This window comes from Hemitrygon akajei, chromosome 19, assembly GCF_048418815.1.
Source record: "Hemitrygon akajei chromosome 19, sHemAka1.3, whole genome shotgun sequence".
NCBI lineage: Eukaryota > Metazoa > Chordata > Chondrichthyes > Myliobatiformes > Dasyatidae > Hemitrygon > Hemitrygon akajei.
Genome location: NC_133142.1, coordinates 60,768,516 through 60,781,559, shown reverse-complemented (window position 1 = coordinate 60,781,559; position 13,044 = coordinate 60,768,516). Strand labels below are relative to the sequence as shown.

Sequence of the window (13,044 nt, the reverse complement as noted above, 5' to 3'; positions counted from 1 at the left end):
TGTTCCTGAATTGCTGAGTGTGTGCCTTCAGGCTTCTGTAGCTCCCATCTGATGGTAACATTGAGAAAAGGGCATGCCCTGGGTACTGGGGGATCCTTAACAATGGACGCTGCCTTTCCTAGACACCACTCCATGCAGGTGTCCTGGGTACTTTGTAGGCTATTACCCAAAATATAGCCGACTAAATATACGACCCTCTGCAGCTTCTTTCGGTCCTGTGCAGTCGACTCCCATACAAGACAGTGAAGGATGGGTGATCTTAAAGAATGTACAACTTGAACCATTGAATATAAAATCATGACTGAGCAATTTACCTCCTCAAGGCTGGCTTATCTGTGAACCAATTCCATGTATCGACCTTTGGCCAATTTGTTTGAATCTCTCAGTCCCCAAATTTACAAATGACCAAACAAAAACCAGCACTGGACTTCGGGGCGAGAGGTCCTGAGTTCCAATCCGGCTGGCTCCCTTGCACGTTCTCCATCCATGCCATGGGGTTGAGTGTTGAGCTAGCAACTCAACATTGTAAAAAAAAAACCCAGAGAGGGATGGGCTCCGCCAGGTTTCAGATGCCCAAGTCACACCGTACGATGAGCAATCACCAAAAAGATCGGTGCAATCATGACGGCAGGCCGATGACTCCACCGGGAGTTAAGGGGACACACACACACGAATTATTTTGTGGAAGAGTGTCTTGACACATTCCATTCTTTGCATTCCAAATGTTTCCTAACCATTCCTGAAAACCAAAACATATATACTCCAATCCCAGAGCCGTCAAACACCAGAAATATTTTCTCTTCATCTAACCCACGAGTCCATTCTTTAAGCACACGAGCATTGACACCTACCATCTTTAGCGTAGGCTACACAGTAGACTGTGTCCCGGTGCCCTTTGAGTGGTTGAATGAGTGTTCCATCGGAAGTGTCATATACCTAAAAATAGAGCACGGCATATTTTACAATCCCTTCACATGGCCAGCATTGTTCTTTTTATTTTTATTGTCAATATCATACGTTCAATCTTGTGTTTTTATTGTGATTTCACCTTTTGGCCAATGCTTCAGTTCAAAAGGTGAAAGTGCATTTGCAGAAATGTATTTGGCCAACTTTCTTTCAACTTTATTCATTTCTCCAGATCAATGCTGCAGCTGCAGGCACTTGTGTGGTCTCAAATTACACCTGCCTTTTTGACAATACAAAGAAGTCCGTGTTTCAATCCTACCTGGGCTGAATCTATCAACCCTTTCTCCATTACATTGGCATATGCTTTCAACACTTTTGCAGCTGATTCCACCATACTCTCATCTTTAAATGGTCCATCTGACTCCTTTTCTTGACTATTCTATCCTCATAGACAGGAGGAGGAGTATAGGAAACTGATACAGGACTTTGTGATATGGTGCAACTCAAACTACCTGCGTCTCAATATCACCAAGACCAAGGAGATGGTGGTGGACTTTAGGAGATCTAGGCCTCATATGGAGCCAGTGATCATTAATGGAGAATGTGTGGAGCAGGTTAAGACCTACAAGTATCTGGGAGTACAGTTAGACGAGAAGCTAGACTGGACTGCCAACACAGATGCCTTGTGCAGGAAGGCACAGAGGCGACTGTACTTTCTTAGAAGGTTGGCGTCATTCAATGTCTGTAGTGAGATGCTGAAGATGTTCTATAGGTCAGTTGTGGAGAGCGCCCTCTTCTTTGTAGTGGCGTGTTGGGGAGGAAGCATTAAGAAGAGGGACGCCTCACGTCTTAATAAGCTGGTAAGGAAGGCGGGCTCTGTCGTGGGCAAAGTACTGGAGAGTTTAACATCGGTAGCTGAGCGAAGGGCGCTGAGTAGGCTACGGTCAATTATGGAAAACTCTGAACATCCTCTACATAGCACCATCCAGAGACAGAGAAGCAGTTTCAGCGACAGGTTACTATCGATGCAATGCTCCTCAGACAGGATGAAGAGGTCAATACTCCCCAATGCCATTAGGCTTTACAATTCAACCGCCAGGACTTAAGAACTTTTTAAAAGCTATTATTAATGCTTTTTGAGATAGTGATTTAGATGCATATCATATTTTTTACTGAGTTAAGTATTGTATGTAATTAGTTTTGCTACAACAAGTGTATGGGACATTGGAAAAAAGTTGAATTTCCCCATGGGGATGAATAAAGTATCTATCTATCTATCATCTTACTTGACAGGCTAAAGATCACCATCCACTACAAGCTCACAGACTACCATAGTTATTTCCTCGCACCCAACCTGCTGTAAAGATTTAACTGTATTTTCTAATCTCCCATCTCTGACGACGAGGTACCTCTGAAACATCTTCCTTCTTTCTTTACCATGGCTTCCTCTCTACCATTGTAAACAGCCCCCTTGATTAATCTCATCTATTTCCCCTCATACCTTCCATCCCTGGACAGAACAGGAGCAGTTTCTTGGGTTCTTACCTTCAACACCACCAGTGCCCACATCAAATGTATCCTTTAAAATTTATGCCAGCTTGAACAAGATTCTGCCACCAGCCACAGAATTCCCTGCCCTTTCAGCAGTTGACAGGAACAGTTCCCTTTGCTACTCTTATTTACACTTCCATCCCTGCCTAACTCTCTCCATTGTATGGTACTTTTCTGTGGATGTACAATATTTGTTCTTCATTTCCCACCATCCTGGTGAACTAGTGCTTCATTATTACTTGTTCCAGTTTGATGTTCACAATGTAGTTTCCTCTACATTGGGAAACCAAATGCATATTAGGTGATTGTTTAGTGGAACTCCTGCACTAAGTCATGGGAATGATCTTGAGGTTTCAATTTTGTGCTGTTTTAATAGACTATTCCATTCTGTTATGCCTGTGGTCTCCTGTACTCTTACAAAGAGACTCAATGCGAGCTTAAAACACTTTGAAGCCTTCCAGATAACACTGTATTTTCTTAACTTCAAATAGAAACATAGAAACCTACAGAACATTAATGGCCCTTCGGCTCGCAATGCTGTGCCGACCACGTAACCTACCGTAGAAACTGCGTAGAATTTTCCTACCGCAGACCCCTCTATTTTTCTAAGCTACATGTATCCATCTACGAGTCCGCCTCCATCACCTTCAGTGACAGTGCATTCCACGCACCCACCACTCTCATTGTGAGAAACACCTCTATCAGGTCACCTCTCATGCTCCATCACTCCAAAGAGAAAAGGCCAAATTCACTCAACCTATTCTTATAAGGCATGCTCTCCAATTCAGGCATCATCCTTGTAAATCTCCTCTGAACTCTCTCTATAGTATCCACATCCTTCCTGTAATGAAGTGACTAGAACTGAACAAGCGGGGTCTAACTAAGGGCTTATTCAGCTGTAACATTACCTCTTGGCTCTTGAACTCAATCCCACAGCTGATGAAGGCAAACACACCAAATGCCTTCTTAACAACACTGTCAACCTGCGCAATAACTTTGAGTATCCTATGGACATGAACCCCAAGATCTCATTGATCCTCCATACTGCCAAGGGTCTTACCATTAATATTATATTCTGACTTCAAATTTGACCTACCGAAATGAACCACTTCACACTTATCCAGGTTGAACTCCATCTGCTACTTCTCAGCTCAGTTCTGCATCCTATTGATGTCACGCTGTAACCTTTGAAAACCTTCCAGACTATTCACAACACCCCCCCCCCCAACTTTTGTGTCATCAGCAAACTTACTAACCCACCCTTCTACTTCCTCATTCAGGTCATTTATAAAAATCACAAGGAGGAGGGGTCCGAGAACAGATCCCTGCGGAACATCACTGGTCACCGTCTTCCAGGTAGAATACTAACTATCCACAACTACCTGTGGGCAAGCCAGTTCTGGATCCACAAAGCAAGGTCTCCATGGATCCCATGCCTCATTACTTTCTGAATGAGCCTTGCATGGGGAACCTTATCAAATGCCTTACTGAAATCCATATACACTACATCCACTGCTCTACCATCATCAATGTGTTTTGTTAACATTCCCTTTTCTCCTTTCAAAACAAGAGCTGCCTGGCATCTCTTTTTCTTTCCCTCATATAGTATGACCTGCTGAATATGTCCAAAACCATAGCAGCATCATTTTACACAACTACTGTATTTTATTCCATCTGTCACAAGTTCCTCTGGTTTCACCTATATTTCACAACTATTCAGACTAAATGATTTCTCTCTTTGCCAATGTGAAGGGTCCCTCATCTGAAACATTAACTGTTCATCTTTCCACATATGCTGCTTCACCTAACATTTTCTATTTTCCTATTTTAGAATACTTTATTAGTGATTTATTTATTAGTGACATTTGCTTGGAAGAATAACATTATGAAACTCTTGAAAATAGTATCATAATGAAGGTCAAATTCTAATTTAAATGTTAATGTTATTAAATTGATTTCTGGGTCCTTGTAAAAATAGAAACTAAAATAAAAATCCAACCCCAATTATTGTTTCCAATTGTGGGTAAAGAAGAGAGTAAGCTAGGGCAGAGAAAATGGCGATTTTTTTCGAGATCTGTTGCAATTCTCCTCTTGTATATTCCCTTGACTGTAATTGCCAAAATATTACTATGGACAAAAGGGAGCTGAGAAGGTTTCATGCAACCACAGATTGGTTATTTTTCATGATGGACAAGTGAACCGTAAAACAGAGAACATTACAACACAGTATAACCACCACGTTCAGCCTGCTCCAAGATCAATCTAATCCTTCCCTCCTACTTAACCCTCCATTTTCCTATCATCCATCTGCCTATCTAAGAATTTCTTAATTGCCCCTCGTGTATCTGCCTCCACCATCAACCCTGGCAAAGCACACACCACTCCCTGTGCAAAGAAGTTCTGAAATCCCCCCCTCAAAGTTTCCTCCAATCATCTTAAAATTATGCCCCCTTCTATTAGCTTTTTCCGCTGAGAAAAACTCTATGGTGACCTTTACCTGTGCCTCTTATCATCTTGTACACCTCTATCAAGTCAAGCCCTAGCTCACTCAACTTGTCTTCATAAGACATGCCCCCTAGTCCAGGCAGTATCCTGGTAAGTCTCCTCTGCACTCTCTAAAACTTTCACATCCTTCATTAAGATGACCAGAACACTATATTCCAAGTGTGATCAAACCAGGATTTTATAGAGCTGAAACATTACTCAGGGCTCTTGAACTCAACCTGTCAACTAATAATGGCCAATACAGTACACCATATGCCTTTTTAAATATCTTCTGTTCCTCCACTCTTTTAAGAATCCTGCCATTAACCGTCTGTTCTTCCTTCAAATTCAGCTTTCCAAAATGAATCACTTCACACTTTTCCGGATTGAACTCTATATGCTACATCACAGCCTAGCTCTGCATCTGATCAATGTCCCATTGCAACCTGCAACCCTCCATACTATCCACATTATACACTATTTTACATCATATTATCTCTGTTTCTTGTATCCATTTAGCCTGCTGAGTTGTTTGTACCAACATACCACTAACTTATACCTAGAGATTTATGTTGATAACTGTCTCTGTAAAACCATTTTGACTCATTCTATCACAGACACTACCTTTGTTCTACACGCTACTTCTCTCCTATAGAAAACTAACTTGTATCTCCCTTTTTGGGAAGAACACTGACCATTGAGATACTGCTTGACTTGCAGAATTTTTCCAACACTTTCCATTTATGTTTCAGATACCCAGCATGACTTTCACTATTTGATTTTTTTCTACAATGAAGTTCTATGCCTTGATCAGTGTGCCACAACAGCAAAGAAACCCTGACCTCCCATTCAAACTCAGTGAAGAAGGTGCTGACATGTGAGATTTACTGGGGTGTACGTGCATGAGTGCTGAGATGGTGAATTATCCAAACGTACCAGAACTCTGTTTCCTGATGCTACTATCAACTGGGTTCCATCTGGTTTGAATGCTATATCGTAAATACTGTGGAAATGCAATAAAAAATATTTTGTTAATTTAGAAGGAATGAATTAATGCCAAGTAAAATTCAGAAATTGCTTGCAATGATTAAGATAAGGCAAATACATTTAGTTGACTATCCAGAAACAAAGATTCTTGCCCTAAGTGTATTGTTACTCCCTCCTGTTCAAAACACAATTCCTTTATTCCAATGTATAAACTTTATCTCTCCGTTCACAACTCTCCATCTAGCTTATAAAACTAATCCCACCCACCAATCTATTTTCTGCACCAAACTTTAGTATATTCTGCTGTCCTTAGTGCAGTGCAACTACCCTCACTATACAACAACCAACCATCCCATACATTATTATTTTCCAATCTGTTATTTCCCCCTTTATTTGACCCCAGGCTGGATAGTAGGAAAGTGCTGTAATGGGATACAATTCTGCACTAATTATCGGAATCAGGCTTAATATCACAGGCATATGTCATGAAATTTGCTTCTTTGTGGCAGCACTACAATGCACTACATAATAGAAAAAAACTGAATTACTGTAAGTATATATGAAATAGTTAAATGTAATAAATATTTCAAAAATAGAAATCAAAAAGTAGTCAGGTAGTGTTCATAGGTTCAATATTCATTCAGAAATCAAATGGCAGAGGGGAAGAAGTTGCTCCTGAATCGTTGAGTATCTCTCTTCAGGTTTCTGCACCTCCTTTCTGATGATAGTAATAAGAACAAGGCATGACCTGAGTGATGGGGATCAATGATGGATGCCACCTTTCTGAGTTGTTGCTCCTTGAAGATGTCCTGAATATTATGGCAAATAGTGCCCATGATGGAGCTGATTACATTTACAACTCTCTGCAGTTTATATCGATCTTGTGGAGTAGCAACCCCCTCCCTGCACTCCACACAGTGATACAGTCAACACACACAAAATGCTGGAGTAACTCAGCAGGCTAGGCAGCATCTATGGAAAAAGTATAGTCAATGTTTCAGCATGAAACAATGACTGTACATTTTTCCATAGATGCTGCCTGCCCTGCTGAGTTCCTCCAGCATGTTGTAAGTGTTACTCGGATTTCTAGCATCTGCAGATTTTCTTGTTAGTGATGCAGTCAATTAGAATGCTCTCCATGATACATCTGTAGAAATTCATGAGTGTCTTTGGTGACATACCAAATTTCCTTAAACTCCTAATGAAATATAGCCACAATGCCTCATAGATACTCAGTTTTAGATCAAGAGATGTTTTCTGAATCTAGCATTATAGTTGTGCCAGACCACCTAATAGAGAAACAGAAGATCCTCAAGATGTCGCAGCAGTCATTCTCTGCTGATAGATGAGTCAACATGGTGCCCCAGGTGTGGCTGGAAATGTATAGACAGTAAAGGAACTTCGGTAAAGGAATGAGAGTCAATGCCTGGATGTTTATCGTTAATAATTTTATTTTAAGTAAGTCTTTAATCCTTGACTAAAGTTTGAGAGTCAATGTATGTTTTATTGTAAACATCTTTAATTTGAATAGGAACAGAGAATCAACACATAATTTATTGTAAATAACTTTATTTATTGTATAAGGACTCAGATTTACCAGACTTTTTTTCTATGTAAATACTTTATTTTGTAATATTTCTGAATGAAGTATTTTTGGAGGAAAAAAAGCAGTCATTCTCACCTAAATAGTCATGGAAAACTGTAAGAGCTAGATTGGTAAGGAGAGATCAAGTTGCCTTATGCCCTGTGTTGGTTCTCTATCAGATACACTTTTCTGTCTAGCAGCTACAGTATAATAGTGTCATGTCAGTTAGTGAGGGTGCTACTGAGCCAAACTTGGCACAGGACGCTGAAGTCCCCCATCCAGAGTACATTTTGCACCATTGTAGACATGTCTTCCAAAAATGTCTCATTTTTACTATGTACTGTACTAGCAGTTATGGTCAAAATGACAATAAAAGACTTGACTTGAAAGAGCTGATTGTGGACTTCAGGAAGGATAAGACGAGTGAACACACACCAATCCTCATAGAGGGATCAAAAGTGGAGTGAGTGAGCAATTTCAAGTTCCTGGGTTCTAGAACTCTGGGGATCTAACCTGGTCCCAGTTGGTATCTAACCTGCCTATCGATGCAGCTATAAAAAGGCAAGACATTAGCTATATTTCATTAGGAGTTTGAAGACATTTGGTTTGTCAACTAAAACACTCAAAAACTTCTATAGATGTACCATGGAGAGCATTCTGACAGACTGCATCACTGTCTGGTATGGGGAGGTGGGGTTGCGACTGCACAGGTCCAAGAGAAGCTACAGAAAATTGTAAAACCAGTTAGCTCCATCTTGGGTACTTGTCTCCATAGTACAAGACATTTAGGGAACCGAAGATGATCAAGGTGACTAAGGAGGAATACAGGAGAGAGCTGGAAAACAAGTTTGGGCAGAGTAACACGTGGGAGGTGTGAGAGGCATGAAGAACATCACTAGCTTCAATCAGCCTAGCTGTAGAACCTTGGAATGTAGATGTGAATGGGCGAATGAGTTAAACCAATTCTTCAAATAGGTTTGACAACTGCTCTCCTGTTCACACCCACTTCAGCATTAGTGATGGACTTTCGGAAAACCAAGCCTGGACTGCTCCCTGTGACGGTGAGGACGTGGATGTGGTGAGGACTTACAAGTAACTGGGGGTGTACCTGGATGAAAGACTTGAGTGAAGCACCAACACAGAGGCTGTGTAAAAGAAGGGCCAGGATCGCCTCTACTTCCTGAGGAGACGGAGGTCCTTTGGAGTATGTAGGCCTCTCCTTCACATGTCCTACAAGTCTGTGGTTGCCAGTACAATCTTCTACGCCATGGTGTGCTGGGGCAATGGCATCAACATGGGTGATGCCAACAGGCTCAATAAACTGTTTAGAAAGGCTGGCTCTGTTATAGGAATCAAACTGAACACACTGGAGGCTGTGATAGAACAAAGGACCCGACAGAAAATCCTGGCAATTCTGGACAATGTTTCTCACCCTCTGCATGCCACCTTGACCGAACACAGAAGCACTTTTAGTAATAACTAAGACAACTGCACTGTTCCAAAATGCACTGTACGAGGTCATTCTTACTCTTAGTCATTAGGCTCTACAATGAGTCAACCTATAGCAGGGGAAGTGCTGACTCTTTGAGGTAACATATTTATATTCTTTTTTTTTACTTCTCTTCTAATATTTGTATATCTGTGCGTTTGTAATGCTATAATTTCCTTTGGGATCAATAAAGTATCTATCGTCAAGGAGTGGTGCCTCGGAAAGGCGACATCCATTATTAAGGACCCCCCTCACCCAAGGCATACTCTCTCCTCATTGTTACTGTCAGGAAGGACAAACAGAAGCTTGAAGGCACAGACACACAGTGATTCAGGAACAGCTTTATCTCCTCTGCAATATGATTCCTAAATGGACATTGAACTCATTAACACTACCTCACTTATTTTAAATATATATTATTTCTGTTATTACACTATTTTGCAATATTTTCTATATATTTCTTTTTCACTGTAATTGATTTATTTTCTTTCTATATTGTCATGTATCACATTGAACTGCTGCTGCACTGCTATACGACACCTGCCAGTGATAATAAACCTTATTCCGACTGGGTGGCGAAGTACAGCCCTAATGCCATAAGTTTGCTGATGACACCACTGGTTGAATGGTGCCACAACAACTTCTCATTCAACATCAGTAAAACGGAAGAGCTGATCATCGACTACAGATGGAAGAAGCTAAAGATACATAAACCAGTCCTTATTAGAGACCAAAGGTGGAGAGGTAGTAACTTTAAATTCCTTGATGTTATCATATCAGAGGATCATCACGTAAAAATGGCTGATATGAAAACACCAATAAAGTGATAGATACAGCTCAGTCCATCACAGGCAAAGCTCTCCCCACCATTGAACACAATAAGTACAATCAGGTAAAAAGTACAGGAGCCTTTGATCCCACACCAGGTTCAGGAGCAGTTATTACCCTACAACCATCAGGCTCCTGAACCAGCATGGATAACTTCACTCACCTCAACTCTGAACTGATTCCACAACCTACAGAATCACTTTCGGGGACTATACAATTCATGTTTCCAGTATTTTTATAGTATTCAGTGGATTCTGACCAATTGCTCCATTGGTTAATCAGGGCAGAAGCTTATTTGGGACAACTCTTAAAGAACAAAGACTAAATAGCCAAAATTCCCTTGGAACAGGAGATTGTTGCCAAATAGTTTCTAACTAGCATCAGTCTTGTGAACTTAGACAGTACACCATGCTTAAAGTGAAATTAACAGTCGATCAAAAGATCATGGCAGCATATTGACTGTCCATCGTATTAACACAGGCACTCCACATGTGCTTAGCCCATTGCTCTACTCTCTCTGCACCCATGACTGTGTCACTAGGCATAGCTCAAACACCATCTATAAACTTGCTGATGATACAACCATTGTTAGCAGAAAGGCATATGGGAGCGAGATATTCCTTTTAGTTTAGTGGTGTCGCAATAACAACCTTACACTTAATGTCAGCAAGACCAAAGACATGATTGTAGACTTCAGTAAGGTAAGACAACGGAACACAAACCAATCCTCGTAGAGGGATCAGAAATGGTGAGAGAGTGAGCAATTTCAAGTTCCTGGGTGTCAGTATCTCTGAGGACCTAACCTGAATGCAACATATTGGTATGGCTATAAAGAAGGCAAGACAGCAGATAAATTTCACTAGTTTAAGGAGATGTGGTTTGTCAACTAAAACACTCAAAAACTTCTACAAATCTACAGTGGAGAGCATTCTGACTGGCTGTATGGGGGGGGGGGGGTGAGGGCTACTGCAGAAGATCAAATTAAGTTGCAAAAACTTGTAAAATTAGTCAGCTCTGTCATGGATACCAGCCTCTGTAGTATCCAAGACGTCTTCGAGGAGCAGAGCCGATCATTAAGGATCCCCACCACCCAGGACATGCCCTTTTCTCACTGTTACCATCAGGAAGGAGGTACAGAAGCCTGAAGGCACACACTCAGCGATTCAGGAACAGCTCCTCCCTCCCCCCCCCCCCCCCCCCCCCCCCCCACCATCATCTGATTCCTAAATGGATATTGGACCCATGAACATTACCTCAGTACTTTTTTATTTGTTATCTCGTACAGGTAGTCCCCGAGTTATGAATGTCCAACTTACGGACAACTCGTACTTACGATCCGAGGAAGGAGAACGCTATCCGCCATTTTAAATTGGATCGCAATGCCGTCTGCCAGTTTAAGTCAGATAGCGACGCCACTCACCATTTTAATTGTTGCCGTTGACACTGTGTTGTGTGTGTAACTTTGTACTTGGCTTAAATTTTTCTTAGCAAGATTCACCCTGACCCCGTCCCCCACCCCTCCGGTTCCAGTTGGATCAGTGCCGGGCTCAAGAACAGATGTTCCTGAGTTCGATCCAGAGACAGACTGCTCCCGTGCCGGGTTGATGTCGATCCAGTGACTCCCGTACCATCCGTGCTGGGTTGATGTCGAGCTCGCAACTCGACCTTGTAAAAAAAAAAAACACTGCCACCCTCCAGTTTAAATTCCCACGCAGAATATTGTGGAGGATCAAATACCTAAACTCAGCACAGACCCCACTTGTCCCATTTAACCTGTCTCAGTGCGGTGGAGTTTAGGACCTGGGGAATTCAGTGCGGTGGTCCTTAGGACCCAGCGGAGGTTGGAACCCGCCGCCCGCAGTGTTTCTGTCCCGTTGATGGGAAGCGATTGTGCGATTGAAAATAAAGTGGAAATAACAGAGCATTTGGAAAGAGGTGAAATGTCATCGGTCATTAGAAAAGCGTTAGGCTAAGTCGGTCAACGATCGGAACAATTTTAAAGGATAAAGTGAGAATAATGGAGCATGTGAAAGGCCCTGCCCTGATGAAAGCTACAATTATTACTAAGCAACGCAGTGGTTTAATTATTGGAATACATACGTTTCTTAAGTGTTTTATATGCATAGAAAGGTAAAATATACTTAATACTAAGACAAACGTTTGACTAATTGACGCTAAATAATACCGGATGTACTTGTTCCGACTTACATATAAATCCGACTTAAAGACGGTCTCAGGAACGGAACTCGTTCGTAACCCAGGGACTTCCTGTACTACTTATTTTAGCTTAACTATTTAATAGGCATAGATATATTTAATGTAACTCAGTTTTTTGCACTATGTTTATTGTATATTTCATTGTACTGCTGCAGTAAAGTTAACAAATTTCACAACATATACCAGTGTTATTAAATCTGATTCTGATGATAGTGAAATCTGCACAGGAGTTTTTAAGGTGATAAAGCCATTGCCTTGGGACAGTTCCACTCTCTTGAGCTCAGAAGTTCAGGTCCAGTGTTTCAAGTAGTCATCACAGACAGGGGTCTTCCTTGGTTGCAGTGAATAACCATGACTTCTGTGCCTTATCATGCCCTTCATTCTCCACGAAACGCTGCAGAACCTCCTTGGCCGTTGGATCTCACCCGCCCAGACTGTCTGAGCTGACTTCACATTTTAGGATAGGCATGTCCCTACTTCACCAGGGTGAGGCCTGCAAGCTCCCCTCACCTGGTTTGGCCTGCTTATCGAAGTGTGGCTGCAGTCGCATGGGATCAAAGGTGAGTGAGCGGCCTCAGGACAAGCCCCTTCATCAGAGGTGCTTTCCCCTCCCTGGACACCCCATATACAATGTACAGTGGATGAATTCCTCCGTTTATAACTAGTTTTTACATTACTGTAGAAAACATTAGTAGTGTTCTAATTTGTTCTGCATTTCACTTAAATACACGATTTGTTTCTCAGTTAAACAGCAGTTTCTCTTTTTTAATACCTTTTTAACTATCTCCATGAAACTTCGGCTAATTGGGGCCGCTTATTAGTGCCAAAACTAACGGTGTGGCCCAATAAACCGGAATCTTTGTGTATAGCTTTCATAAGTTCTATTGTTTTTTATTTTCCTGTAAATGCTTCTATCCACCCCTCCTTCCCTACTCCCTCTTATCCAAACCTCCGCTCGCTCTCCCCATCCCCTCGCTCTATCCTTGCCGAGGACCAG

The 13,044-nt window shown here is 41.6% G+C and overlaps 1 protein-coding gene across 3 annotated transcripts in view; it reads right to left on the bottom strand.

Moving 5' to 3' along the window:
* ift122 (intraflagellar transport 122 homolog (Chlamydomonas)) overlaps nucleotides 1–13,044 on the bottom strand; it is a 221,434-nt gene that overhangs the window by 208,141 nt on the left and 249 nt on the right. For all 3 annotated transcript variants that reach the window (XM_073072604.1, XM_073072605.1, XM_073072606.1), the window contains exons 2-3: nucleotides 5,878–5,944; nucleotides 852–936 (exon numbers count right to left, since the gene is read on the bottom strand). In XM_073072604.1, coding sequence (XP_072928705.1) covers nucleotides 852–936; nucleotides 5,878–5,944 — 152 coding nt within the window. The remainder of the gene's footprint in view (nucleotides 1–851; nucleotides 937–5,877; nucleotides 5,945–13,044) is intronic.